The sequence below is a fragment of the Nannospalax galili genome, unplaced genomic scaffold, assembly GCF_000622305.1.
Source record: "Nannospalax galili isolate Female #2095 unplaced genomic scaffold, S.galili_v1.0 scaffold1146, whole genome shotgun sequence".
Taxonomy (NCBI): Eukaryota; Metazoa; Chordata; class Mammalia; order Rodentia; family Spalacidae; genus Nannospalax; species Nannospalax galili.
The window spans coordinates 1,098,742-1,126,359 of NW_008355380.1; the positions used below are offsets into that span (position 1 = coordinate 1,098,742).

At 51.2% G+C, this 27,618-nt stretch overlaps 1 protein-coding gene across 1 annotated transcript in view; it reads right to left on the reverse strand.

The window, feature by feature from the left end:
- Positions 1–3,655: 3,655 nt before the first annotated feature.
- The window catches only part of Lpcat1 (lysophosphatidylcholine acyltransferase 1), a 50,590-nt gene continuing 26,627 nt past the window's right edge, over positions 3,656–27,618 (reverse strand). The window contains exons 4-14 of the mRNA XM_008852514.2: positions 25,335–25,447; positions 23,994–24,054; positions 20,862–20,920; positions 18,760–18,794; positions 17,493–17,547; positions 15,454–15,536; positions 13,372–13,497; positions 12,787–12,940; positions 12,361–12,459; positions 7,689–7,830; positions 3,656–5,679 (exon numbers count right to left, since the gene is read on the reverse strand). Of these exons, the coding sequence (XP_008850736.1) occupies positions 5,495–5,679; positions 7,689–7,830; positions 12,361–12,459; positions 12,787–12,940; positions 13,372–13,497; positions 15,454–15,536; positions 17,493–17,547; positions 18,760–18,794; positions 20,862–20,920; positions 23,994–24,054; positions 25,335–25,447 (1,112 nt within the window). The 3' untranslated portion in view covers positions 3,656–5,494. The remainder of the gene's footprint in view (positions 5,680–7,688; positions 7,831–12,360; positions 12,460–12,786; positions 12,941–13,371; positions 13,498–15,453; positions 15,537–17,492; positions 17,548–18,759; positions 18,795–20,861; positions 20,921–23,993; positions 24,055–25,334; positions 25,448–27,618) is intronic.

Consider the following 27,618-nt stretch of genomic DNA (forward strand, 5'->3'; position numbering starts at 1 on the left):
AAAGGTGACTCATTGAGAAGCTGCCTGTCATAGAGAAGCTGGCTCTCCGTCCCTGAGAAGTCAGCTGTCAGTCACAAAAACAGGTCACTGAGAACGTGCCTGTGTTCTCTCTGTTCCTCGGCAGTGCATGCTTTCCCCTTGGTTGCCTTTGCATTTTGTTTGTTTAAACATTTTTCATTACATTATTTGTGTGTGTGTGTTTGTGGTGTGTGTGTGCATATGTTAGGGCAAGCACTGTGGAGGTCAAAGGACAACTTGTAGGAGCCAGTCTCCCCTTCCGCCTCGTGGGTCCCCAGGTTTCGTGGCAACCTCCTTTGCCCACGGGCACATCTCCCCAGTCCTGCCACAGCATTTTCGATCAGTGCCTTTCAGAATCTGCTAGCATGTCCCTGGCTGTGTTTCTGGATTTGGTGTTTACTGGGCTTCTTGCATGTCTGTTTACAGATCTGGGAAAATTATGGCTATTATCTTGTCAAATACTTTTCTGCTTCCAACAGGCTCTCTGACCATGTCCCTCGGGTGGCTTGCTTCCTCTGTATTTTCTGCCTGTGCTTGCTGGGACTGCACAACTGACCTCCAGATTCACCTGTTTCTTCTCCTCCTGGGAGGGGCCCGTTGCTCCGCAAGGCAGGCCAACTGTTCCAGGCCTTTCCATCAAGGAGAGGAAAGGCTTCTTGTTTGCTACAGTCCTGATACGAATTTAGCTTCTGGGTCTTCCTGCCAGCAATAGGACCTCCAGGTCACCTCTGTGACATGGTGAGAGACCTATCTATGACTACCCACCTGTTCACTCGTAGAGACAGAACTTAGTTCACTCAACACAGCCTGAATAGGGCTAGGCTCTGACACTGGAGGTAGATCTGCAATACTGGGCTACTCTCCTTGCAGACATGATGGTGCCTTGAGTGAAGACCAGCGTACCAGCCAACCACGGCCAGAATCTTGTTCACAAGATCTGGTGACAGCCGGTGGCTGTCAATGTTATAAACAGGCTTTTCCCCTTCTCCAAGTCCTTCTCCATGGTAGTCCTGCCCATGGCCTCGGGTGCAACCAAGTGGTCACTCTGCCCAGTGAGGCAGGGGCAGGACTGACCAATACCAACATCAGTGTGGACTGTTGTTGCTCTGCTGTCTCTGGAGCAGCCTGGGACCCAGTGACAGTGGACAGAGCCATGGCCACTGGCCTGTCCTAGATGAGAACTGAATCTACCTTGCTGACCCTGACTCAGTGTGGCTCATATTTGTTACTGTGTAATGTGGCCTGGACAGACCGGCCCTTCCCAAAGTTCTGCTTCTACCTGGGACCACAAGACACCTGCTACACTGATTAAGTAACTAACCATCAGTCCCAGGGCCGCCTCCCTCCTGAGTTAATGGGACAAGAGAAATGTGACTGCATTGGATGGGATGGTTAGTCCTAAGATGGGAAAGGGCCACTGTCACAAGATTGGACGGGATGGATAGAAAGGGCTGCCACTACTGCCTTGGGAGCCCAGTGGCTCTCTGGGTGCTTCTGGGTCCTGTCATGAATAACACTGGGCGAACAAAAGGAAGACATCAGTTTTAGAGAACACTGGCTTGAATCCTCTCATGAAATGGAGAACCCAGACAACCCTGGGTGCTGGCACACCTGGGGCCAGGGAAGTGTAGAACAGGTACTAGAAGTTGTGAACCTGCATTGCCATCACATGGCACGACAGAGACAAGAACAGGGCAGCCCGTTGCTTGACTCGGTGTGTGCATGGAAGCTTGATGCATTCAGATGAGTGTGTGTGTGCATGCGAGTGAGCTTGCACATTAGCTGGTTAACCGGTTACTCTTTCCACTTCTCAGGATCCCCCATTTTATGCAGAGGACATTGGCAGGGGGACCGGTGAACCCTGCAACTTGGTTTTTCCCTAAGAAAATGTTCAGATGGGCTGGTGACCAAAAGGGCTCAGCTCATCCTGAGGTGGAGGCCAGGCTGGTAGGCCTCATTTCCTGCTAGAAAGTTGTGTTTACAGGCATAACTCATGCATCATGCAGGAGAAAACGAGAATTTAACATACTCTGCAAAGATGGAGTGGGTCATGGTGGCTAACAACCGCCTGGAACTACACTTCAACAGGATCTGACACCCTCTCTGGCCTCCATGGGCACTGCAAGCATGTGCTGCACTTACATACATGCGGGCACAACACTCATACATTAAAAAACAAACAAAAAACTTTAAAAAAGGATAGTGGTGGGTGTGGGTGGACTCCAAGTGGCTGGTGTGGGACAGGACCGGCTCTCCCCACCCTGGTTCACACTGAATCTCCACGACAGACAGCTTTCTCAACGCTTTGAGTGGCTTCATTTCCCGCTTGGTGGGTTCCAACTCCAGGTGTGGCGGAGCTGGAGGCTCAGAGCAGCAGAGACACCTCCTGATGACAAGGACAGGGCCCCAACACTGAGCCCGCTCTTCATCTGGTTGCTGTGGTACATGTGTGCATATGCTAACACATATCCATACCACTCCCTGTGCCCAGCCTGTGCCTGGAGCTGCAACAGCTCCTGTGGTGTTGAACCACCTGACTGTGGCTAACAACTTCCCAGGCCAGCTCTGCATGGGAGGCACAGAGCTCATACCTTAGTTTGAACCCTTCCTTTAAAATAACTTAAACATATTCAATTAGTTTCAAAGGTTATAGTCATTAAAAGAATGATAAACATAAAATGAAGATGGCTGGAGTAAGATCGGGTGGGACCCTCACTGTATGGGGTCCAGCCACACACACCTCCGACTGACTTCCCGGACATCAGTGTCATTTGATCCCTGAAGCCAATGGCAACATTGCCTTGATTTTCATATGTACTCTGTGTGTGCAAGTGTATGTGTACATGTGCAGGAGTGCATGCACGTGGAGACTGGATGACCTCAGACCTCCTTCCTCGGGTGCTACTTCCTGTGGTTTTGAGAGTCTCCCACTGGCCTGGAACTTGCTGAGTAGGCTAGGCTGGCCAGTGAGCCGCAGGGACCTGCCCATCTCCACCTCCCCAGCCCAGACTGTTTACTTGGCTGGACATGTACACAAAAGCCTACGTGAATACAAGTGTCTTTATGATAGTTGGCATTTTTTTTGTTGGGTTCTGGGAACTGAATTAGGCCTCATGCTTGTGCAGAGGCACTTTACCCACTGAGCCATCCCCTCAGCACTTTATACACTTTCTGAGGGCTACATCTCTCACTGGTTTCACAGGACAGATATGTTTGATGAATGTGTTTACAATACATATGTGGGGCTAGAGAGATGGCTCAGCAGCTAAGAGCACTGACTGATCTTGCAGAGGACACAGGTTTGACTCCCAGCACCTACATGGCAGCTAACAACTGTCTGTAACTCCAGTTCCAGGGGATCTGACACTCTCTCCTGACCGCTGAGGGCACTGCATGAAATGCGTGTGCTTACATGCATGCAGGCAATACATACACATAAAAATTGGGCAACCACATGCAAACAGACGTACCCATGTGATCTGTGCCATAGCAAAGCTCTAGGCTCCCACACCTTCAAGGGGACCTTCCAAGGCTGCCAGGAAGGACAAGCTCATCTTGATGGGCTCTCCTACCAGACTAAGAAATGTTTATTGTCTTTCTGCTACACAAGGCACATGACAAAACACTACCAAGCCCGTAAGACTTTACGTCGTATTTATTCCACTGAAAACCTAAAGACCGCACCCCAAAGGATCCCACGGGAGGGGTGGGTGCCGTCCCTGCCCGCTATGTACATTCACAGTTCTGAGGTGCGGACTGAGGTCACTAGCAAGGGGAGAGAAATCAGGAGGAAGGAACATCCGCCCCATCTCAGGTCTGCTCTCAGGGATCTCAACAAGCCCAAGGGCATTCCACAGGAACCCGTCACCGGCAGACCACGCTCGGACATCTTAGTTCCGGGGCCTCCTTCACTGGCTTTCTGGCAGCTTTTCTCTTCTGAAAACAGGTATAGACTCTACAGTTATACAAACCAACCCGTCAGCTACCGAGGTCGCTTTCACATCTCTTCCACGTCTAACAAACCCAGAAACCTCCCTGCTGCCTGTGCCCGCCTGTCCCGCGGCAGTGTGGTGCTGGGTGACTGAGGTTGAGGGTTTTGTTTTTGCATGTGTCTTCGGGGAGAACACACACTATGACTCTGAGAAAGTTAGTAAACGTGTTCCTGCACTTCCCGGCTTGGTGGTTATCTTCTACAGCAATGTCTCGAATGTAAAATCTAATTTAGCTTAGAAGTAAAAAAATGAAACTCCAAAGAAACCCAGATGCCAAGGAAAAAACTAAACCTACAGTCCCCATTGTGCTTTAAGGATGGGCTTCTGTCATTAAAAAAGGTGAAACCAGGTGATGTCACAGGTGACAGCCTGGACTCTGCTCTTCCTTTTCTGACCTTGGGAGGCCTGTCCCATGTGGCTGTTACCCTCCACTCCTGAGACCTTCCATAGGGGATGGCTGGCTGTGCTCAGAGGGTGGCTGTTCTGCCTAAGTCACCAAGAGGAAGAGGCTGTAGGTGTTGGACAGTCTGCTCAGAGACCCAGGGTAACAGCACAAAGGCCAGTGCACGCCCTGCAGTGCTCTCCCTCTGCCCAATCCGCTTCACCCGTGTTCAATGCTTGGACTGAAGCTAAATGAAGTAGGTCTCGTTATACTGAAACTGAAATACCAAACTGGCAATGTCTATAAAAAAGATGGGTTTAGAAAGGCTTAAAGAGAGCAGAAAAGGGTCCTGGGGCCAGTCTTTGTAGCCAAACACCCCATGGGCCCAAATGGCAGGGCAGAAAGGCCCTTGAAACTGCGGCCATCCCAGACAGCCTCAGAATCTATCAAAGACAGGCCCGTAAATAAATATCCTGATGTTAACAGGAAAAATGAAGTAGAAAACCAATTTTCTCTTTTTAAAAAAAGGTTGAATGTTTTCCAAAGTACCTAAGTGAAGTTTATAAAATAGTCATGAGCTCCTGAACACACACAGAGACACTTAAAACCAGATGATGCCCTGCCATGCTGTGAGCCAGAGGGCACAGAGGCGCTGGATCAAGACGAGGTGACTGTTCTGCAGTAGGGGTGGGTGTCACGTGTACAGTAGCCTCACCCTGTGCTCGTCCTGCGGATGGACACAGGGCAAAGACCAACATAAATTCAAGACCAGCAACTCTGGGTGAGCACACAACCGTGCCAGTGCCCACCCAGCCTGTGGAGTCCTGCCCCACAGGGAGGCCCTGAGCACCCACCTGCCCGCCTGCCAGCAATGGGCAGGTGGGATACACATACAGCTTTCCTGCAAACACCCAGCTGGGCCCTGAGACGTCACAGAAAACAACAGACACACCCAAGTCTCCTGGACCTCAGGCCTGAAGATACAGAGAGAGCACGGGAGGACAGGGAAACGCAAACTGCACTTGTAACACGCAAATGGGCTCCAGGCCACTGAGGCAGGTAGTGATGCAGGAGGGGCCTTGTCCCTCTGGAATTTTCCATTCTAGTCCACTTTCTTACAAAAATTCTTCCTCCCAAAGTCTGAGTTTTCAGGGCTGAAGTCAGTACAGAAACCGTTGGGGGTTGGCGCTGGGGGGGGTTGTGTACAGCTGTCGAAATGTGTCTGATCAGGATATAGATAGTCCTCTGCGAAGTCAGGGTGCATTTCTGCAAACCCACAGAAGTCAGCTGTGAAAACAAAGACACTGTGGTTATTAGGACTGAGGAAAGCCTAGGGCTTGGGGATCTTTCTCTGGGCCCTGGGAGTTTCTCTTCTACCCTTCTGGGGGTAAAGAATCTACACTGGGGCACTGGATGGTGAAGAGCGAACTTGTGCCTCAGTTTCTCTGCTCTTACTAAGCTGCTCTGAACAAAGGAACTGTCTCAGCTACTCTCACTTTCAAAAACTACGACGATGACATGAATTTGAGCCCCACAGAAACACACCTATGAGGACTGTGGCTTGTGCGTGGGCCTAGGGCCAAAGCTGGGCCTGGGTAGGCACCTGATACTCAGAGGGAGGCACTGCTACTGCCCTCTGCACACTGGGGACCAGGCAAGGCTGGAGGGCCATCGCCACAGACCCTCCAAGGGTGCATTTTCCCAGGTCCAGGCCTATGATGGAGGACAATATGCTGACTCCTACTCACAACACCACAGAGTTGGGGGTATCGAAAGATGGTGCTGGATGCTATCAACTGCGCAGTTTATGAAAATAGTTTTCAATCCTCATGAGAAACACAAACAGGTAAGCTGGTTAAGCGGCACTGCCCTGCTCATAAAGCCCAAGCACGCCATGGAGCACCACGCTGGAGTTAAACATGCTCATAGCTACTAAGCACACACGCTTGGACACAGTCTCACATGTACATGTACATCGACACTTACATAGTCACACGTGAATGTACAGACACCGATTTATGCCTCACACTTTCACACGCACACACCCAATGTGGCATTAAATGCAATTAAAAACTTATAGTACAACCAATGTGAATGATGGTCCTTTTAGAGATTTCTTGGCCTCCCCCTGAGCAAATGTACCTCTTTGTTTTTTAGCAACAACACACATCACTTTAGAAACAAATGGGCTGCCATCCCTGGGACTCTGTGGTGTGGCCCCTGGCCCCCAAGGACTCTGGCTGCCACACCTGGTTCTGGGTCCCCTCCGCACAGAGAAGGGTCTTCCTGAGACTTGGTTGTGGGCGCATGCCCTACCTGGGGCATGTGTGCTGTGCTCCCACAGACTTCCCCACGTACTCTAAGGCATCCCTTGCAGATGGCACTTCTGCACTCATTTTAAGCCACAAGAGAATGGGGCTGAAGGGATAGCCCAGCGGTTAAGAGCATTGACTGCTATTGCGGAAGACCCAGGTTCAATTCCCAGCACCCACCTGGAGGCTAACAACCATCTGTGACTTCAGTTCCAAGGGGTCCAATGCCCCCTTCTTCTGTGGGCACTGCATGACATGGGGGCACCTACCTATGGGCAGGCAATAGTCATACACATAAAAAATTAAAAATGATAAAATACTTTTTAAAAAGACACAAGAGAACAGCTCCGGAGTCCACGGTGTGGTCAAAAGTGGGGAGCTCAGCCGAGAGCCCCAAATGGAGACATTTTCACACTTGGAAGGTGGAACCGACTTGCAGTCAGGTTATTTTAAAGCTCTGACCTGGCCATTTCTTGGAATTCAGCATGTTAAGGAGCTGTGCTGATGGTCCCATTACCACTCTCTAGTCAGATGTCCCAGAAGGGTGAGTTTCCCAAGATAAGACACCACATCTACACAGGTACCATGACTGGGGCCAGGCCTGAAACAGGGCTGTGGGTGCTGACGTCATAGCTGAGGCCTTCAGGAGGGCAGTTCTCACGGCAAGTTGGCCAAAGGGGCTGAGTGTGGGTGTCCTCCTTCTCACAGGGGACCCTGGCTAGGTCCTCCACAGCTGCCGGAGCTCTGACCCAGAAGCCGGTTTAACAAATCACAGGAAGAAACTGGATCCACCATCAACATACCTTGCTGTGTTCCTGAAGAACTGTCTTCAGAGGGGCCAATAGTATGGGGCGCAGTTAGGGCAAGAGCTCCATTCACGTCCCCAGGCTTCCGGGGCTATCCTTCCTTGCTCACCTACACCACAACCCTGGTGACACCAACATCTGCTAGGGTGTGTGTGTGACCCCACTCTGTTCCACTTACTGAATGTGATTCTCCCTTTCCCCTCTTGGTCGATGGCCTCGAACAAGTCAGTCACAGTTAGTTCTGCCACCCCGAGTGCTGTCTTGAGGATGCAGGACAGGTTGGCTTCATCTATGCTGCCGTCCTCTAGCGACCCATACATCTGCAAAGGACAGGGAACTATCACCCAGAGGCCTTTCCTGGTCTTGTCTGGGCCTGGTGTTTGTCCCAGTGGCCCTGACCTCCCAATACTACAAGAGCCTGCACCCATGAGCAGGCGGTGCTGACAGGTGGGTGCTGAAGTCCTAGACAGAACTGTGCCTTAGAGCCTTTGTGTCTCCACCAGACCCTTTGGGACACTCATGGACATTCAAATCTGTCTAGGCTGAGACTTGGATGCTGTTGTTAACTGTTGGAGCAAAGCAACAAGTAGAGATAGAAGAAAGACTGCGCTCCAGTGAGGAAGAACAGAAGGGCCTGTCATGCCTCAGAGCAAAGCTGGGGCTTCAGGGTGTCCTCCATGCCCCTCTGGGGCTGGAGGTCCAGGAAGCAGAGCACGCATGTGCATCAAGAGCACCAGCTCCAGCTTCCAGGCAGGCAGAGCAGCATGCCTCCCGTGCCACCTAGGGGTCAAAGGATGAAACGCAGCATTGCCTTGGGGTTTTTTAAGGCTGTGGTTTTGAAGCACAGCACTAAAGGTCTACATTTCTATTCAGAATGCTATCTATACTATATGAGAAAATGCTGAACAACAGGAGCTACAGAAGGTGGGCTGCCAGGCCTGAGGGATTTCCTTCCCATCTTCCTGTGTTGTTAGGTGTCCTCCAAACCACAGGTCAAAATTGACTACAGGAGTGATTCTAACAGGGAAGCAAAAAGATACCCAGAGGGGCAGGAACGTGCCTACGACTCCACCTCCAGGAGTGCCTGGGGGTGCACATGTGTCCCGTGGGTCCTATGCATGGTCGTCACAATGCTGTTTCATGTCTTGACAGTTCTAACGGATGTGAGGACGATGTCTGTGTCCTCATACACCATCCCAAAGTACTGTAGTGCTGCCCAGTGCAGCAGGACTGATCCTTCAGGTCCTAGCCAGAGTAACTCCATCTTGTAGCAAGACTTCACTTAGCTGTTCTGTGCACCTCATTACAGCACAAAGGTTGTCTTTCCACCTGCAGACAGTTTGCTGAGGCCAGCAGAACCCTAGATAACAGATGTGGTTGTGTACATCAACAGTGAACTTCCCTGGAGTCTGGTTTGTCTGAGCCCACAGTTGCCTCTGTTGCTTTGAAACTAGGTGGTACCCTGAGCACAGGTTGCAAAAACCTTATAGCAGGCTTAGCGCTACACAAAAAATTAGAGGAGCCTGGTGAGCTGGCTTGGGACTGCTCAGTGGTGTGACTGCTTGAGGCTCCCACGCTCTTGCAAGTAACAAAACACCCTGACTTCGCCTGGACTTGACTCTTTCTTGGGTTGGTCTGTGTCCTTAGTTTTTTGGTTTTCAGATGTTTCTTTTATATTTCACAGTCATTTATATCCGGTCTTGTCACAGGAACACCCCTTAGAAGCCCTGTCACTGTTGATCCTGCTTGATGTTCTCAGGGCCATGGAGGTGACCTGGGCACCGCAGGCAAGGACAGGAGCTCTGTTGTTAGGAAAACAGCAGCCTGGGAAAGGCACAGCTTCAAGTTGAGAATGCAGCGACTGGCCCAGGGAATAAGAACCGGCCATGGGACACGGCTGTGAGAACAGTGAGCAGGCGCCTGCTGTCACACTGCAATGGGGACATGGCCCCAGCGTGACCCATGGGATGCCTGGCTGCTCTGCCACACCTGCTCTGCATCTGTGACAGGCCTGGGCTCCGTGTTCTGCTGTTTATGTTGACAAGCCATCTGAATACCACCATTACCAGTCTCTATTACTGATGGCAGAGCCATTAGAATAGGACATGGTGTGGACACAGGAGAGCCAGGCTTTCCCGGACAGCTGGTAAATGTTGATAGGACATAGTGAATCCCTCTAGCATGACCCACAGAAGCCACCTTAGCATAAGGGGCATTTCTTAGCACTGCTGTGGAGGGGTGCGCCAGGTCAGAAGTGAGAGAAGGTTTCTGGAGCAGCAAGGGGCAGGGAGGAGTTCCTAACCCCACGTTCTCGAGAGTCTGGCTAATATGAGTTGCACCCACTTTGAGGTTCTGACAAGACATGTTTCTGGACAGGCAAAGCTGGCTGAGCTCCAGGCCAGGGAAGATATCTAGCCAGGCATGCTTGAAGGTCTTCAGAGAATCTGCAGGCAGGCTGGGAACCCAGACTCTGGGCTAAGCTGAGGTAGGCAACTTAGTCCCTAAGCCCTGCTCTCTCTCTGTGGGTCAACAGGCTGATAGGGAGCCTTGGGCGGCGGGTGTGTGTGTGTGTGTGTGTGTGTGTGTGTGTGTGTGTGTGTGTGTGTGTGACAAGCATGTGAGCTACAGGTGCTGGGCACACTGTAGCAGGCGGCAGCAGCACCCAGGCCCAAAGCCCTACTCCGAGCCTTTCTTATCAGTACAGATCACTAATGCTGGAGGGAATGGACGCATGAACAACAGCCAGTACAAGTTTATGCCAAGAACAGCCACAAGGTGAGTGAACCTGATGTGAGGAGAGACCACCAGAAATCCACGGCTTTGAGTGACACACAGCTCCAGACCTACTGTGACTCTTCACTGTCAACTTGACTGAATCTGAAGTTAACGGGGAGACACATCTGGAGGCATGCCTGTGAGGGAGTTTCCAGAGAGGCTTAACTGAGGAGGGAAGACCCATTCTGAATGTGGTGGCAGCATCCATGGGCTACGCTGCAGACTACAGAACAAAGAGAAAGTGAGCTCAACACCAACGTTCATCACTCTGCTTTCTGACAGAATGCAACGTGGCCAGCTGCCTCACACTGCTGCTGCGAGACTTCCTCTGCCAGGATGGACAGCACCACCAATAAGTTCCTCCTCAAGTGGCATCTTCTTAAGTATTGGTTACTGTAATGATGAAGGCTGTCAACATGGAAATGTGGTACCAGAAGTGGGGTCATTGCTGGAAGAAACCCGACTACCTGGTTCCTAAACCACTGCAGCTTTCTGAGGGATGGCTTTTAGAGTTTGCAGATACAAGCTGGGGAGGCCCTAGAGTACTGTTGGCAGGCTTAATGGACCAGTCTGGTAGGATCTGGAAGATCAGAGTACCAACAGCAATGCAACAGTGAGATGGCTTGTGAGGTTTCAGAGAACAGGACTCTGCTGGGCCAGAGGTCATTCATGTTATACTCTGGCAAAAAACCTTGCCGTGTTTTGTCTGTGCCCTGAAAATCTGAGTAAGACTGAATTCCAAAGTAATGGACTAAACTGTTTGGCAGAGGAAGTTTTAAGACACTATAACACCTATACTGTGGAATGGTTGCTGTGTAAGTACATTTACCTAGATTTACAACAAGAATAAAAAATGAAGAGGACAATGTCCAGACCGTGTACTGGGGCAATAGGAAGAGAGACCACCCTGCCTGCTGAGAGCTGCAGGATTTAACCACGAGAATTCATTCAAAAGGGGAGCACCTGAACACGCAGCTTTCAGCACACCCTGTCCAAGTATGGCAGGTTCATCTGCAAAGGGACACAGAAGCACCTGCACCTGTGGTTCAAGGGGCCAGGCTGTAGCTCAAGCTGGAAACAGGACTCGGTATGATCTACATGGGGCCGGTTTTGCAAGTATGCAGGCTGAAAGACTGAGGGGATCGTGGAGGCTCCAGAAAGCCACAGAGGCCAGGTAACATGCAGCAGGGTTGGATTCTCTGCATGGTGCTCCCAAGTAGGTTATAGATAAAGCCATGAAAGTGCAGAAGAGATCCCAGGGTACTGGAACAGCAGAAATGCAGGGCCTTCATCCAGGAAAACTACAGGCACTGAGTGGAATGAGCCTGAGGTCACATGAGTCACAGGCAAGGGTTTGGGAGGGTAGGGTATTATCCAAGCTCACACGATCCAGATGATGCCACTACAGGCCCTAGATGCTGGGTATAGGGCTACAGGGTTTGGTGTTCACCCTGCTGGCTTTTGGTCAACTCTTTACTTACTATCCTCCTGATCCTTCCCTCTCTGTGCCACTGTACATTAAAAGTATGTAAGCTATTCTTTGACTTTACAGGGGCTCACATTTAAGGGACACAGAAGAGACCGGGAACTCTGGGCTTTTAGACAATATTAAAACTATTAAGATTCTGAGGACTCATAGATGAGCTAAACGCATTTTGCATTATGAGATGTCCGTGAGCCTTTGAGGACAAGGAGTGGAGGGCTATGGCTTAAAAGTGATGTATTTGGGTGTCGAGTTGCCAAGGGGTGGAACTGTGATGGGTCATCTTCATTGTCAATGAGACTGGCTTTAGAATCATCTAGGAGACACACTTCTGGGCATGCCTATAAGGGTGTTTCCAAAAAGGTTTACTTGTGCAGGGAAGATAGGGGGCGGCATCAGCCCATGGGCTGAAAAGAAGGAAAAAGGAAGAGCTTTCTGACTTCAAGCACTGTGTGACCAGCTGCCCGACACCCTAGCTGCCATGCCTTCCCTACCAACTGCACCTCCGCAAACTGAGACGTGTCTTGTTAGGCTTTGGTCACAGTAATGAGAAGAACAACACACACTAATCTTGCTCAAAGAATCTACTTGCCTTGAATGCCAGCTGGATGGTGGCCAGGGTCTGGGATGGCCTGCACACCACAGACAATGCGACCACATATTCACGCAGGTCTATCTCGCCACTACCGCTCTGCAAAAGAGACACGTTTTCAGATGAAGGCTTTGCTGTCTGCAAGTCACGTAGCTAAAGGCCTCACCCCAGTCTGACTTGGTGACATCTGTGAATGGGGCGTTTTAGAAGATGTGATTCCTAAAGTAACGGATTCTCCAAGGTGACTCCCAGGCACTCTTGTTAGACTCTCAGTTAATTCTCAAGGTGTACGGGACCAACACTCGAAGCTTCTCCAGAGAGCGAACCTAGGCCTGAGAGCAGACTGGACAGTATTTTGGGGTCTTCCCCAACAGAGAAAACCACACCCATGCTGACAAGTCAGAGGTTTTGCCCCAGTGGACCCACCTCATCGAATAGCGAGAACATGTCCTCCAGTGTGTCAGACACAGGGATTTCCAGGTACGATGCGAACTCTGGGAGGTGGATCTTCTCCCCTCCCTTCATCCTCGCACTCTCTGAGTATTTGTCTAAATCTTTTTCAAGTTGTTCTGGTTTCAGTCTAAATAAAAAAGATAACCTTCTTTATCCACACAATCACAGCACAGGAACTAAAGCAGGAGACTCCCTGCCATGCCTTGAGAGTCAGCAACATAGTAAGAATGGTTTGTGGTAAGCAGCTAATTTGTTTCCAAACCCAACACATTCTCAGTTTGGAGGGGTCAGGTCTTTTGTCTGTGTGCATCCCTCAGCCTGTGGCTGCCCCTGGGGTACACTTCTGGGACAGATTACAGGGGCAGTATTTACACAGACAACTGGTGTCAGGTAGGAAGGTTTTCAAGGTCCTTCTACATGGACTGATGTTGATATTTGGAAAAAAGCCATAAAAACAAAACTCAAAGTAAGAAGAGCTAAGAATGGTTTCTCAGAGTTCTCCCTGGACCGCAGCAGCATCAAGCTCTAATGAGGGCTCAAGAGCCACAGGAAACTCACCCGAGGGCCCGCACGAGCCTGGCAAACTCTAGCAGGCAGGTGTCGGCGGGCAAGTGGAGCTGTCCTTCCGCCAGCGCCAGCTGGCAGTCCTCAAACGTGTAGTCGGTTACTGAGACACCCAGGGCCCTGCAAGAGAGGGATCTTCCCATCAACCCCATGTCACCTGTCTTTACATTTCAGTAGCAGCAACAGCTGCCAAGGACTGGGGATCAAGAGGGCAGCCAGAATGGATAGTTCCTGATGGCCTGCAGGGGGCACTCACTCTGACTGTCCTGCCCATGCCTAGAAGAAAGCCCCGGAGTTCACCAGAGGCTGACATACCCGGTTCCCAGGCACCAGTTCCGTCCAGGACCCCTCTCAGAGGAAGCCACTAACTGGCCATTACATACCCCTCTGAAACCATGCTGGGTGTGCCCTTCTTTGTGACACCTAGACAGGAACTGGCTTACTTGTATGTGATGAGGCCTTCAGTAAGGACTCAGTGCTTTAATTTTTTAGTCTATGTAAAACATTTTGGGGGGGCAGGGTCTCACTATGTAGTCTTACCTGGCCTGACACTCGCTATGTAGACCAGGCCGGCCTTAAGCTCACAAAGGTCTGCCTGCCTCTGCCTCCTGACTACGGGATTAAAGGCCTGGGCCACCACACCCAGCTTAAAACATTATTTTAGATGTAAGCACTGGGAAAGGAAATTCCCATGAACACAGACGGAAGCCAACATGGGAGTGACTGTCACAGAAGCTTCCCAAGGACAGGCCCTGCCCAGAGCATCTGAAGTCAAAGGGTCCTGCTGTGTCCTCAATCACACAAGAGTACCCTGGCTGTAATGCTTGGAAAGAGGCCAGGGACTAAAGCCAAGCGTTCAGACGTCAGATGAAAACCAATGGGATGCCTGCAAAATCACATGAAAAACTCGGACAGGCAGGTGAACCCTCCACCTCAGGTCCCTGGGTTTACGCCATGTGCTGCAGACTCATCAGGGCCCTCGCCCAGTGTGACCAGAGGTGAGGTCCAGCGGTCCAGAAGCTCGGGGCTGTGACAACATAGAGCAGTTTTCCCAGGGGTCTCAAGGAGCTAGGAGGAGCTTGCCGGAAGCAGAGCCTAGATCCCAGGCTTATTCCTATGGGTCTCAAAGTGTGGGCAACTCTGCTGGTGGTCAGTGGAAATTCTGACTTGAGCCCTTGGGTGGCAGCGCAGAGTCCCACCGGAGCTTGATACAGTCCACAATTAGCATGAGCTTGAAGGCTGTCTCAAACTCCTCTTTCCTGACACACAGGCCGCCTAACCCTACAGCTGCTTAGTGTTCCCGCCACCATCCCACTAATACCATGCATGCCCGTGGTCTATGTAATTGTAATCTGTGTATCCATACACCTGACCAGCATAGTTGTGTCCTCAGATCTGACGGGTCTTGAAGAGCTGTATAGAAGCAGGTGCTGCCTCACAGAGCCTCTGCAAGGGGCCAAGGTCCAAGGTCTTGTCCTAAGACAGCCCCCGCAGAGGAAGCAACAGGGTCAGCCAGCTGCAGCTGCAGCAGGGAGCAGTGCTGAAGGCCTCGTCTGGAGTACGTGTATGAGATGGGACGCAAAGATGGAAGGAAGTCAGAGAGGGAGGGCACTCAGGCAACGGGATTGTTGTTTGTCTGAGGGCACTCAGACAAACAGGGACCAGGAAGCAGAAACAGCGTTTACATTCTCAACTATACAAAAGTTATACGGTAGCTTAGGTCATAGATCAAAGGAACAGACATCAGACTTCCCCCAGGGGGAAGGAATCAGGCTATCAGTAGATAATCCACAGGCAGATGAAGTGAGGCCTGGAGGCTGTGACAGAGGTCCAACATCTGCCCGGGCTGGCACCCTGGTACACACCCCAGAGCAAAGCACCCGGACAGCTGGTAACTACGCAGGTTTGAAACTTGTAAAATGAAGCAAAGATTAACCTGTCTTCTAAATGTTAAACAAATCAAAACATCATCAGATAAAAGTAAGAGACACAAACCAAGGCCAAGCACAGTGCACTGCAACACGTGCAGAACCCGTTTGTTCACTTTTAGACAACCCAGTGCAGCTGCTCACTCACCTGGCCATGACGTGCCGCACGTTGCTGGCATATAGGGCAGGGTTCCTCTTTTCCTCCTCAGAAGGGCTGTACACAGGCAGGAACTAAGGATGACAGAGAAGCCGTGTTACCCACCCCTGTGAATGTGAGACCCCAACCCCACATAACGATAACTGTGGGATAACATCAAACCTGGCCGAAGCCCTCCCTCTAGAACAGCCCACCCACGTCTATGCACGCTGCACTCACAACCACAACATATACACTGTGCAGCACACAACCATATCTATGTGCACCCACACAACCGTGTATGTACTGCATACATCCATCTGCCCCTACCCCAATATGCGCATACATACACACACATCTGCAAACTTCACAACCCAGCAATGCTAACCAGGAGTCCCCTCTGCTCCAGGCCACAGGGTCCAGCTCCTAACTGCATGCCTATTTCCATCCCTCAAGGTCAGTTTTGTGTTGAGGAAGCACAGAGCTTCCCTTCTGCTTGAAACCCTCCTGGCAGCTCTGTGACAGCTACATCTTTATGATCAACCACCCTACAAAAACATCCAGGTGGAGAGACAAAGTATTTATTTATTTATTTATTTATTTATTTATCTATTTATTTATTTTTTGGTCTTTTTGAGACAGGGTCTCCCTGTAGCCACAGCTGTCCTGGAACTCACTACGTAGACCAGGCTGGCCTTGAACGCACAGAGATCTGCCTGCCTCTGCCTCCTGAGTGCTGGGATTAAAGGCATGCGCTACCATGCCCGGCTAGACAAAGTATTTTAAATGACTCAGTGGCACATGTGGTGCATGAAAGGCCAAACACATCCCTTGCTTTTCTTTAAATAAGGATCTTCTTCCTAAAAGCCTACCAATTCCCACCGTCTGAGTCTAAGCTTTCACTCATGGCTACATTAGAAAATTCCTGAAACGGTCCCTCACATTATCACTAGCACTATGCATGGCCATGTGAGTGGGGACGCAAAGGCATTCTCAGTCTTTCTTCTCTTAACATGAGAAACCAGGTCTGTAATAGGCCTGTTTAAAACCGGGCGGGAGCCCAGGCAGCATGAGTTCCATGCTCCTTCCCAGACCTGACCCTGCTATCTGCTGGCAGTCAACAGAGGGGCCACACAAGTATTCAGAGCAGCAGGGTTGACACGCTGGGCTGGGCCACAGCCCTGCTCAGCTCTGCAGACATCACAGTGGCTCATCTTCTGCAGAAGTGAATAGCCTGGCTGAAAGCCACACCCACCTGTCCACTCTGTATGGTTCTGCAGTATTTATGGGAAATGAGTTTACTGTTTCATAACACAACGGAGCACATCATGCATCTGTGATTTCAGGCCCAGGCCCCCCATTCACTCAGCTAGTTCTATAAACTGCACATATATGATGTTTAACCAAGAGATTAAGCCCAGTACTCCACGGACCGAGAGTTGGGAGGCAGGTCACACTCTCTGACCAGTGCTAAACAGGATGATGACAGAATGAATTTAGCAGTTCAAATTCAGCAGATTATTTTAGATATAAATAAAGGCAAAACAGTTTATGTGCCAATTTTATACACTTTTAGGTATATAAAAGAATGATAGTTTAGCTTCCTTGTTAACTTTAAAAAATCCTGTCCAAATGAATTAAAACCATCTAAGAGTCATAAAGTCACTGAGGAAAAGTAGCCAGGAAGCCCCTCTAGGCCATAGACAAAGGAAAACTTACTCAAAATCTATCAATACAGATCAGACTATAAGACTATTAATTCTCCACACAGCTCTTGGCTTAATCCTATCTTAGAACTGTGCATGTACAGATCCCAGTGTTAACATCATAGGACACTACTGACAGAAGACTCGTATAGCTGCATAACCCTGTATCCCTGATGACTTCAGTGTGACACTGTGTGACACTGTATCAACACAGTTCTCAGTTTAATATTGTTTACACATGGCATCAGTGCAGACCCCAGAGAAACCACGTGTCTGTATAAAGACAACAGACCAAGCACCTAGCCAGTCCCCCACTCCACACTGAATGACATTGTATCCACACACCTCGATTTCCACTTGGTTCTGAAACTGGCACAGAGTGAGCCACAGGATTTTCAACCTTAAAAACAACATTGAATCATTTTACAACATTGGTTAAAAAATAAGTTTCCTAACTCTTGTACTTGAGTGACTCCCAATTCTGACCAGGGCCTCTAAGGGGCACTACCAGGCAGTGAACTGGGGAGGGAGGTGGAGCTTTCCAAAGTCCCAAATGTCAAAATGAGAGAGGAAAAAGGTGATTTTTATTAACTAGAGGTCTTCACTTTTCTGATTAAATACTTGCTTCTGTCTTTGGTTGTCTAGAGAGCCATCCTTTGCCCTCCAGCTTGGGGAGACTTGACTACAGGAAAGCCTGGTTTTCCAACCCTCCAACCCTCTAACTCTCCAGTCACCTCCAGCAGGGCAGACTTCCAGGCTCCCAGTCACACTGCCCCGTAGCCTGACTCCCAGGGTCCCTGATCTTCAGTGACAAGGCCACTACTTGCTTTGCAGGAGTTAAAGTACAAAGGCACCTGGAGTCCCCATCCTTGGGACCACACTCTCTCCCCTCACCCTGGTGGTAAGTCAACCCTTAGCTCTGCACCAACCTGTCTGTGCCCCAGCATGCCAGTCCCAAGACCAGGACACAGGACCCCCATCCAAGCACTCCTTCCAGCCCAGCCTCCTGCCTCAGAAGTGGTAGCCTGACATCACCGAGGTGGCCCCTCCACAGTCCTGTGCTCCAAACACCTTGAAACCCCCATGACTGACTTGTCCCCACCTACATGTAAATGTCAGCTCCAGGATAGTGGAGGCCCTGATGGCCTGACACCCTGAGCTTTTCCACTGTAGATGCACACATTCCATTGAAGCTAGTAATCAGAGCACACCTGATCCTCAGTGTCTGTCCCAGGAAGACAGGGGTGCCAACTCTAGAGGACTTTCCCCTACCCAGGATCACCTGAGCCCCATGCCTGTACAGCAGGCCCCATCCCCAAACACCAGTTGCCACTATGTGAACAGTGGTAAGTACTGAGCTGACAGACCCAGGTGGGTAAGGGAAAGGCTCAGTTACCTTCCCCTGGGTGCTGGTGTGGAGGAACCTATGTCCTCAGAGTCCAGGAGTGTTACATGGCCACATGGGTACACTTAGCTTTCACAACGGGCTGACCCTAACTGCTGCCAACAGTAGCTTTCACATTTTCAAAAGTAACGAGGGCACCGGAGTCAGCAGTGCCCTGTGAATCCACAGAATCAGAGGACAGACAAGGTGACAGAGTGTCCAACTTACGCTCCGGGTCCTTGCCACGTCCACGTGATGGTATCCTGGGTGAAAGAAAGGAGACAGATCGTGAGTGGAGTCGGGCATGTGAGGGCCACCCTCAGCCAGCCCAGAGGTGCAGAGCTTCTCTTTCTGCCACAGTTATGGGGGCGGGGTCCCAGGCTCCTGAAAGGCCCCAATCTCTCAAATGTCCATCTCCTTCCTCACACCTCTGAGGCTGCCCATCCCCATGTTCCCCAAGTCCCTCATGCATGCTGTTCCCACCTCTGTTCCAAGGTGCCCTGGTGACCACCATCTATAATACCCAAGCCTTCTGTATCACCTGCTCCAAGATGCTCATAGGAGGCTCAGGCAAGGTCTGCCCACAGCTGGTCATGTGATCCCCTTGTAGCCTTGTTCCCATGATGCACTACCCTGTACCTCAAATGTCCAACCACAACAAATGCGCTCCGCCCTGGTCAGCTCTGGGCAAAATAAACCTCAGCACCTTGGTGACCTGGCTGCCCCTCCCTTCGTGAGCCCAGGGTTTCAGAAGCTGCCTCTATCCTCAGCAGCCACACCAACACCTGCATGGGTGCCAGACAACAGATATGCCGTTTCCTACCCTGACACTGGCCATTTCCTATGGCTTCTTTCCTCTGTCAGCCCTGGCCTGCCCCTTCCACCCTGGCCTCCCTCCCTAGGCAAGGTCTGTGTTCAGAGCTCTGGCAGTTGGGGCTAACTGAGGAAGCATACACAGATCGAGGGAACATGAGTACAGGTGAACATCCTGCTTCTCTGATAACCAAATGTCCAGGGGTCCAGTGAGGGGCACCACCTCACCAGGCTGCTGAATCTGCTCAGAAACGGAAATGCCATTCCCACACATGGGAGGAGGCCACTCTATTCTTGGGTATGCGGACTCTCGGCAGAGAGGCAAGGCCTTCCTCAGGAAACTGCCAGGAAAAACAGACTTCCGAGGTTCAGCAATACAAGGCAAAGTCGTTACATTCATGGCGACCAGGACTGATGTTTCAGTAACTGCTGGTCCAGAAGGCTTCCACTGCCCAAGCACTGGCCTTAGTCTCGTGACAGGTGACTTCAGGTCCAGATGGACCGGCAGACTGGGCGCTCACATGGGCGGGCTGGACTCTGTGCCCACAAGCTGCTTACATTGCTTGCCCGCCCCCCCCCACCCAAGGTTGGAGCTGAATGGTTTCCTTCCATAAACTGTGCTCGCTCTGCTGCCATCAGCATTGACTGCTGCTGGGGAAAGTTGACCGTGGTAAGCACCCCCACTTGTCATTCCCACCGGAGGCTTACTCCACCAAGAAATGACACACATGCCCATCCCTGAGCCAGCTTGGCCCTGGAGCTCACTTTCACAGCCTCCATTTCTGTGTATGGAAGTCATCAGGGGTGATAACACCTGCTCCCAGAGTCACAGCAGAAGGGACTCTGAAGCTGGCACCTGGGGAACAGGCTGGCTACCCCTGGTCCCCTGGGAACATCACAGACGCCTGCAAGGGAAGGCCCAGTGCTCTTGAGGCCTTATCCTGACTCCTCCTTCTCCCAAGCTGGGGTCCTCCAGGGTTACCCCAGGAGCTCTGGGCCCAACTGCCTTGTCTTATTTTGTTTCTTTAAAACAAGTCAACGAGACTGCTACGGGGAACAGAGGAAGCACAACAATGCACGTGACCTCCAACGTTACTGTCAGGACTCATCCTCATCTGCTAGAACGGAAGTAGCCCTCAATTTTAACATTGCCTGGCGTGTGACCCCAGCTTTGAGAGCTGCCAAGAGCTGATATGTAGGGTCTCACCAAAGTGCAGGGACCAGTCACACGAGAGGGAGGGCCACTGCTTTAGGGCTTATGGATTTTGGAACTTTGTGCACCAATGCAGGACTATTCTAGAAATGTCAGAAATGCACCAGAGCTGGCTTATACTCAGGACTCCATGTGAGCCTGCCCTGCCCTATCTGAATTAGGAAGTACGATTCTGCTAACTGCTGTGTCCACTACTGTGTCATGGACAAAGGACAGACAGGGCAGCCCGGTGCATCAAAATACCACCCACCTCTCATTCCTACTGAACACCCCTCAACACAGATCCTAAGAGGACACAACTTACCAATTTGTTTGGGTATCGAAGCACCACGGGCTGGACAGGAACTCCAGGGATGAACGCACCTGCCAAGTGAAGTACAGAGTCTCACCGCTGGCCACAGGAAGTACGGGGAGGCCGGCCACAGGAAGTACGGGGAGGCCGGCCACAGGAAGTACGGGGAGGCAGGCCTGGCGGACGGCACTCTTCCTAACTTTGGCGAACTAAGCTTTTCCGCACAGGCCTTCCAAGTCAGCCAAGGCACTCTGGGTACTCAGACTATCTCCTGTATCCCTGTAACACCCGTGGACAGAGGAATCGCTGATGTCTCAGCACTAACACGAACACAGGCACAGAAGTGTTTCCAGCTGAGGTGTACTTTCTAAAGTCATGTGCAAACTAGAAGCCCCCACGGGAAGAAAAGGTCTCCAGTGCGTCTGCACCTCCAGGTGCCAGGGCCATCAGGCTCTTTGTCACATCTTCCTTGGTCTCCACTCACTGCCCGTGATCTAGCCCTGGGGCGAGTCAGCATGGAGGACAAGGCACACTTAGTCTCACCCGGGGTGGGACTTCCCAGTTCTCGCCTATCCGCACGTATGACAATCCTCTACCTGAGCACTGGAGAGAAGTGTCAGCCAAGGGGCCTCAAGGCTGCACTCTAGTCCCCTCTTCTGTCTACGCTAGCTGTGCATCATTTCCTGGTGAGTTAACAAAGCTGGTTTATAAAGTCCTGTTTCTATTTAAATTGTTTGAAGGCCTTCCCACTCCTGAAAACCTGGGTGTCAGGAGCATCCAGATGCTGAAGGATGGATGTCTAAGGAGGCCATCACTGCTAGCCAAGAGACCCTGTGCTCTTCTGGTTGCTGCAGCATCCCCTGGAAACTGGTGCTCCCCAGTGGGGTCCATGCCCATTCTGGGTGGGGAAGGATCCTAGAGGGAAGTCTGCTTGCCTCAGAGGCCCCTTACCCATCAGCTCACAGCCTTGGGTATGGGCCTAGCTAAGGCTTCTGCGTAACTCTAGCAGAATCTGCACTTTGGGCCAACAGGAGCTTCTGTTCCTAAGGTTGCTTCTTCCATAGTGACCTACGTCACACAGCAGGACATTCTGGAGCTGATGACCCAAGCTGTTCAGATCCTGCCTCAGGCACAAGGTTCATCTGCAGCCCCCATATGTCTGGCCTTCCCCCTCATCCCTGGATTTGTCAGGGTAGAAACACAGGTGGTTATCATTTCTGTGTATGCGGATCCAAGACGGTCCTATGAAGGACGGTGGGACACAGGCAAGGTCAGTACAGATCGGGGTGCACGCTCCAGCATCAACACCTGGCTGCGGAGCCCTGGCCTCCTTGGCATGCTGATGAATACAGTCTTCATCCCAGGGGGCTGACATGGGTCCCAAGTGCCACCATGACCAGCTGGCAAAACTGCAGTGTTCGTTGCCATAATCATCCTGACCCGTGTCACAGAGACATTGTTAAAACTCAGCAATGAGTTTAAAAGGCCTCTATTTCAAACTGAGTGTACGTATCCCAACATGTATAGCCAGAAAAAGGCAAGATACAGAAAGAAAGAGGTGCTGGGCTGGCACAGCCAGTGTCATATCCACAGGAGATGGTGGCTTTTCTCAGACTCCACACGGGAATTCAGACCACATGGAGGGTCCATGTGTTATGACGTATGGTGGCCAGCTTGGCAATGGTGGTGCTGAAAACAGCAGGTGCCTGGGGTCCTCACTGGGTACCACAGTAGTCCTGGTGGGCAGCCCTGGCATACAACCTCCCTCCCCTTCACCCATGATGCTGTCCCTGCGGAAAATTCTCACATGCTCTCTTTGAGTCTAATTTCCTTCAGCCTCGAACAGGAAACCCAGCTGTCTCTGTGGTGCGTGACTAGAAGCCACTCCTTAGTTCTTCTCAGAAAGGGTGACCCCACCACCATGGAAGAGGGGGTGGCCAGCAACCACAGGCAGGTCACTGCTCTTGAGACACCAAACTCCTTCACAGGTTATTCGTTCTCTGCCTGTGTCCTTGGGAATGTGACTGAGACCAGCTACTGAGGTTTCCAGCCAAATGATTAGAGGCCTTTGAGGGCCATGCCCAGAGTGAGGGGTCCAGGTGGGGTGGGCAATGGAGCTGCCTGCAGCCAAGCCTGTCCTGATCAGTGCATGCTGCCTTGGGTCACGGAAAAAGAGCGACTCAGGACACACTAGAGAAACAGGAAGCTTCCCCTTCTGTTCCCCTCCTCATGAAGGAGCTCTTACTCTCTGTGCCGGGAGGGAGCCATGTGCACCTGAGAGGCACTGAAGAGGCTGGAAGGGCCATGGAGCCGGAAAACCCCAAAGGGGGCACTATGACGCAGCTTGATCGAGACGCTGACAGCTCTACTAGTCTGTTGGAGCTGGTATGCACACCTGTGCAAACACAGTTTATGAGGCCCACTTACCTGCTAAAAGCACCGAGAGTTAAGTCAGGATCAAGAATAAACCTGCTAATGAGCCTCCGAGGATGTGCAGACCTGGTCTTTTTTTTTTTTTTTTTTTTTTGGTCTTTTTGAGACAGGGTCTCCCCCATAACCATGATTTGCCTAGAACTTACTATGGAGACCAGGCTGGCTTCTACCTCCCAAGTGTGGGGATTAAAGGCGTGTGCTACCACGCCCAGCTAGGAGTGAACTTTGTATAGCACAACACTGCTGCTGAAGCCAGGGCCTTGGCCCCAATGCTGGGCTCTGGCAGCACCATGAGGTGGTGTTCAAGCTCACGACACTGCTCATTTCCATTCACCTGGGGCTCTGAATCCAAGGAGCAAGCTGCAGGCTGCTTAACTGCTACAGGCAGTGGGAGCTGCCAGAGCACCTCCAGGCATCCTCAAAGACACAGAAGCCTCAGCACATCAGGGTCTGGTCAGTCAGGACCTCAAAGTGCAGGCAAACGTCCCCACCTTGTGACAGCAACTACCTTTCTAATTTCCCCCATCCTCCCACAAACACCATAGTTTCCAACTCAACCACTGAGACTTTCCTGGGACTTCTAGGAATGTTTCTAAGAACCCAGCATACAAGAAAACACCAGAGATTTCTAGTACCAACATATGACATTACTTTAAATATCACTCATCTCTTCCTCTTCTTGAAGAAAGTAAAACTCAGAGAGCTACATACCAGGTTTGAAGGTAATGAGGCAGGTCCTGTTTGTGCACGTTCCTTCTGGAAAAATCATTATCTTAAAATGGAAAAAGTCAGCATTAAACTACTGTGATTAAATCCGGAGTCTGTGTGAACCCACCTACCAGATGTGTTTTCTCTATTATTGATATAAGACTGTGGCTCCTGGAAACGGGGAGAGCCCTAGTGACTGCCTCAGGGTGCCGTGCGGCCAGTTAAAGTGAAATAATAAAATGCCTGATCACTCCAAAGCAAGCAGTGACTGGAAAAGACCAAGGTTCTCAGTAAGAAACACCCCCGCCTCCAGCCAGCCCAGAGGAAAAAAGAAATCCTGTCCCCACGGGCATTTCAGTGGCTGACTCATTGGCCACAGTGACAGGTATCAAGCTAAACTCTCCATGGTGGAAAGCACAGCTCATACAACTTCCAAACCTGGGCCCTCAAGGGAAGGTGATCCCCTGAGGAGGCTGAGTGGGCTCACTGGGCATGCCTGAGAGGCGGAGGGAGTGACCTGCATGTGTGGGGTGGCAACTGGTTCACTCTAGAAGCCAGCGTTCCCACGGAAGCTCCTCATGGGTACAGGTGCCTTTGTGCCAGACCCGCAATGTTTCCTGAGCAACCAGAGTCAGGGTGTTCTACAAAACCTCCAGCTTCTACATGCTGACTCAATTAGAAAGGAAACACACGCATGGGTGAAACACAAGGCATCTCAGCTCACATGGGCCCAGGGCAGAGGCAGGCCTTGTGGATGTGGCCACAGGAGCCAACCCTCAGGGTGGAAGGCTCAGTCCAGGGTCTGGAAATGCTGCGTGCCTTAGGCTCACAGTCAACCAGCAAAGAAGACTAAACCCAGGAGGGCACCATCTGAGGGAGCACTTAGGTTCAGAAATGACACAGGGCTGGAGAGATGGTTAAGAGTACTGGCTGTTCTTGCACAGGACCTGGGTTTGGCTCCCAGCACCCATATGGCAGCTAACAACTGTCCCTAACTCCAGTTCCAGGGGATCTGATGCCCTCTTCTGACCTCTGTGGGCACTGCACGACATGGGTGCACTTACATACATGCAGGCACTACACTCACACACATAAGGATAAAACATTAAAAATGACGACGGGAAGTGGACACTTGGGAGATTCTGGTTTGTTACTTGTTCTCACTTCAAGTTCAGACACAGAAACCAAAGACACCAAACAGCACACGCTCTCGGATGCGTACACTCCTCAGAGACCACGGGAGGACTCCGGCACTGGAGACTAGTAAGACTGGTTTCTTCTTTCAATTCTCAAGCATACATCTTTTGGAATGAGCCCTTCAAGGTGCAAGCAGGACAACATTACCTGAGGCCACTTTCCATCCGACTGAGCCCTTCGCTTGATCTCCTCCACTGTCTTCCTGCGAGAGTCCTGGTCAGACCGTGACACAAACACTGGCCGGATGTACCTTATCAGAGCTGTAAGAGTCAAGACAGATTATCTGTGTGCACAGATTCTAAGAGCAGGACTGGCCAGGGACCTCTAAGAGGCCCAGTGGCCTGTATACCCTAGAAACAACCTCTGAGCTGTGCTGATGCCCAAGGCTGAGGAACCTTCCAGTGAACTCCACAGACAGTGGGATGTCCCACAAGTCATGTGCTTGTGATCAGCAATGAGTCCACAGGACCATGAACCAGAACTTTGGGCAGAGAATGGAAGCTTGACTGACCAAATGTAGATGGCCTGCCCTATTATCAGAATAAGGAGGTTCAAGTATTCCTGGACATGGGTCTTAGTCCCCAGGCCCCTGCTGTGGATGGACCTGCATCCTTCAAAGACAGGAATGAAGCCCTAATGCCTGGTACCTGGGAATATGACCTTACCTGGAAATAGGGTGTCTGCAGATAGTCAAGGTCAGCTGCTGTCACCCCTAACTGGGGTGGTTTTAATTCAATGACTGATGTCCTTTTAGGACAGAGGCAGGGGCGAGAAAGACACAGGAAAGGAAGGCTGTGGTGGAGTGATATGCCCACAAGCCACAGAGTACCAACGACGCCAGCCACCACCAGGTTTTGGAAAAGCCCCTGCCATCAACACCCCCTCTTGGGCTTGTGGCTTTCAGAGTAGTGAGAACAAACTCTTGTTGCTGTGTTTTAAGAGTCCCAGAGACCATGTGCAGCCCAGGGTAACCACCATACCAGGCCCTCCATGTTGGGTCTGAGTTAAGGGCACTCTGTTGTGTCTGATGAGGCTCAACTGACCAAAACACTGGGGACCAGAAAACCACTGTCCTCTAGCCAACGCATGTAAATAGAAGACTCAGAAGTGTTGAAGAGACTTTAACATAAACTGCCCTCGGGTGGATCTGCGGGGAGATGATGAGTAGGTGCCAGGGCAGTTATAGCTTGACCTACTGTGCCTATGGCCAATCTCCCAGGCCCAGTTTAGCTGCAACTTCTTTTCTTAGTGATTTTGGTACTTGTAAAGAACACCCCATAACTCTTCCTTGAAAGATTTTCCAAAGGGCACGGAGAAAGTTTACTGAACAAGGAAAAATTAAATCGAAAATCCCTTTGATCTTGCAGGTCACCCTTGCACGTGGGTCAGTGTCGCGTCTGCCCCGTGTCTTGAACCCTTTTGCTGTTTTGTCATTCTAGCAGCCATTCCGTCCTCTTCTGTCAACTTCCTGATGCTGCCAGAAAATAACAAGAGCAAAAGGAGGAGGAGTGGGGAGCCGCCAGGATGGTGTGAGGGCAGCGCCACGGTCCCGGCCTCGTGGGGTCCCGGCCTCGTGACGTGCTTTGTCTTCCAGAGGAGCGGGGAGCCGCCAGGACGGCGTGAGGGCAGCATCATGGTCCCGGCCTCGCGTCGTGCTTTCTGTCTTCCCAGAGGCACCAGCATCCTCTTGGTGTGTTGTTGTGTTCATGGGCTGAGCTTAGAGTTCAGAAGTTTTCTTTTTCTGTCTATGATGTCAATGATAAGAAAACTGATACAGTGAAAGACACCTGCTAGTCCTTACGTGGGTCTGAGGGCAAACACAGGGAGATGGAGGGCCCCATGAGCAGGACAAGGGCAGCAATGACCATCTGGGCAACAGCTGGGCTGTGTCTTTGCAGGTCCCTGTGTGAAACCCCTTCCATTGGAGAAATGACCCAGACCCTGAGGGATGAACTGCTCCTCAAAGCAGGAAGTGAAAGACCACAGATCCTTGCCAGCAGGCTGCGCCCTCTGGGCAACCTGATCCTGCCCACCCTGTATGGCCAACAGGGCCGTCTTGTGGCATCTCAGCTCCAAACTTCACTTGACCAGTCTGAGTGGATGGGTATGAAAACAAGGCTGGCTCATAGAAATCTGGAGACAGAAAGCCACTGGGTCGGTCACTCTCTTGGCAGTAATAGACCTAAAGATGAAAGCACTTTAGATATTTAACATTCATCTCCTCAGCAGTGTGGGGCGTTGTCAAAGGGTCCAAAACAGAAGCCAGAAGTTGGGACAGGTTGATGCCCAGGTGAGCCTGCTCTGAGCCAGGAACCAGAGCATGTTCTAGATTCTTACCCTGGGCTCTCGCCCGGTGAGGGCCCTCATCAGCTGCCTGCCCAGGACAGCATCTACTCTGGCATGTTACAGTCAAAGGCAGCTGGGTAGGTGT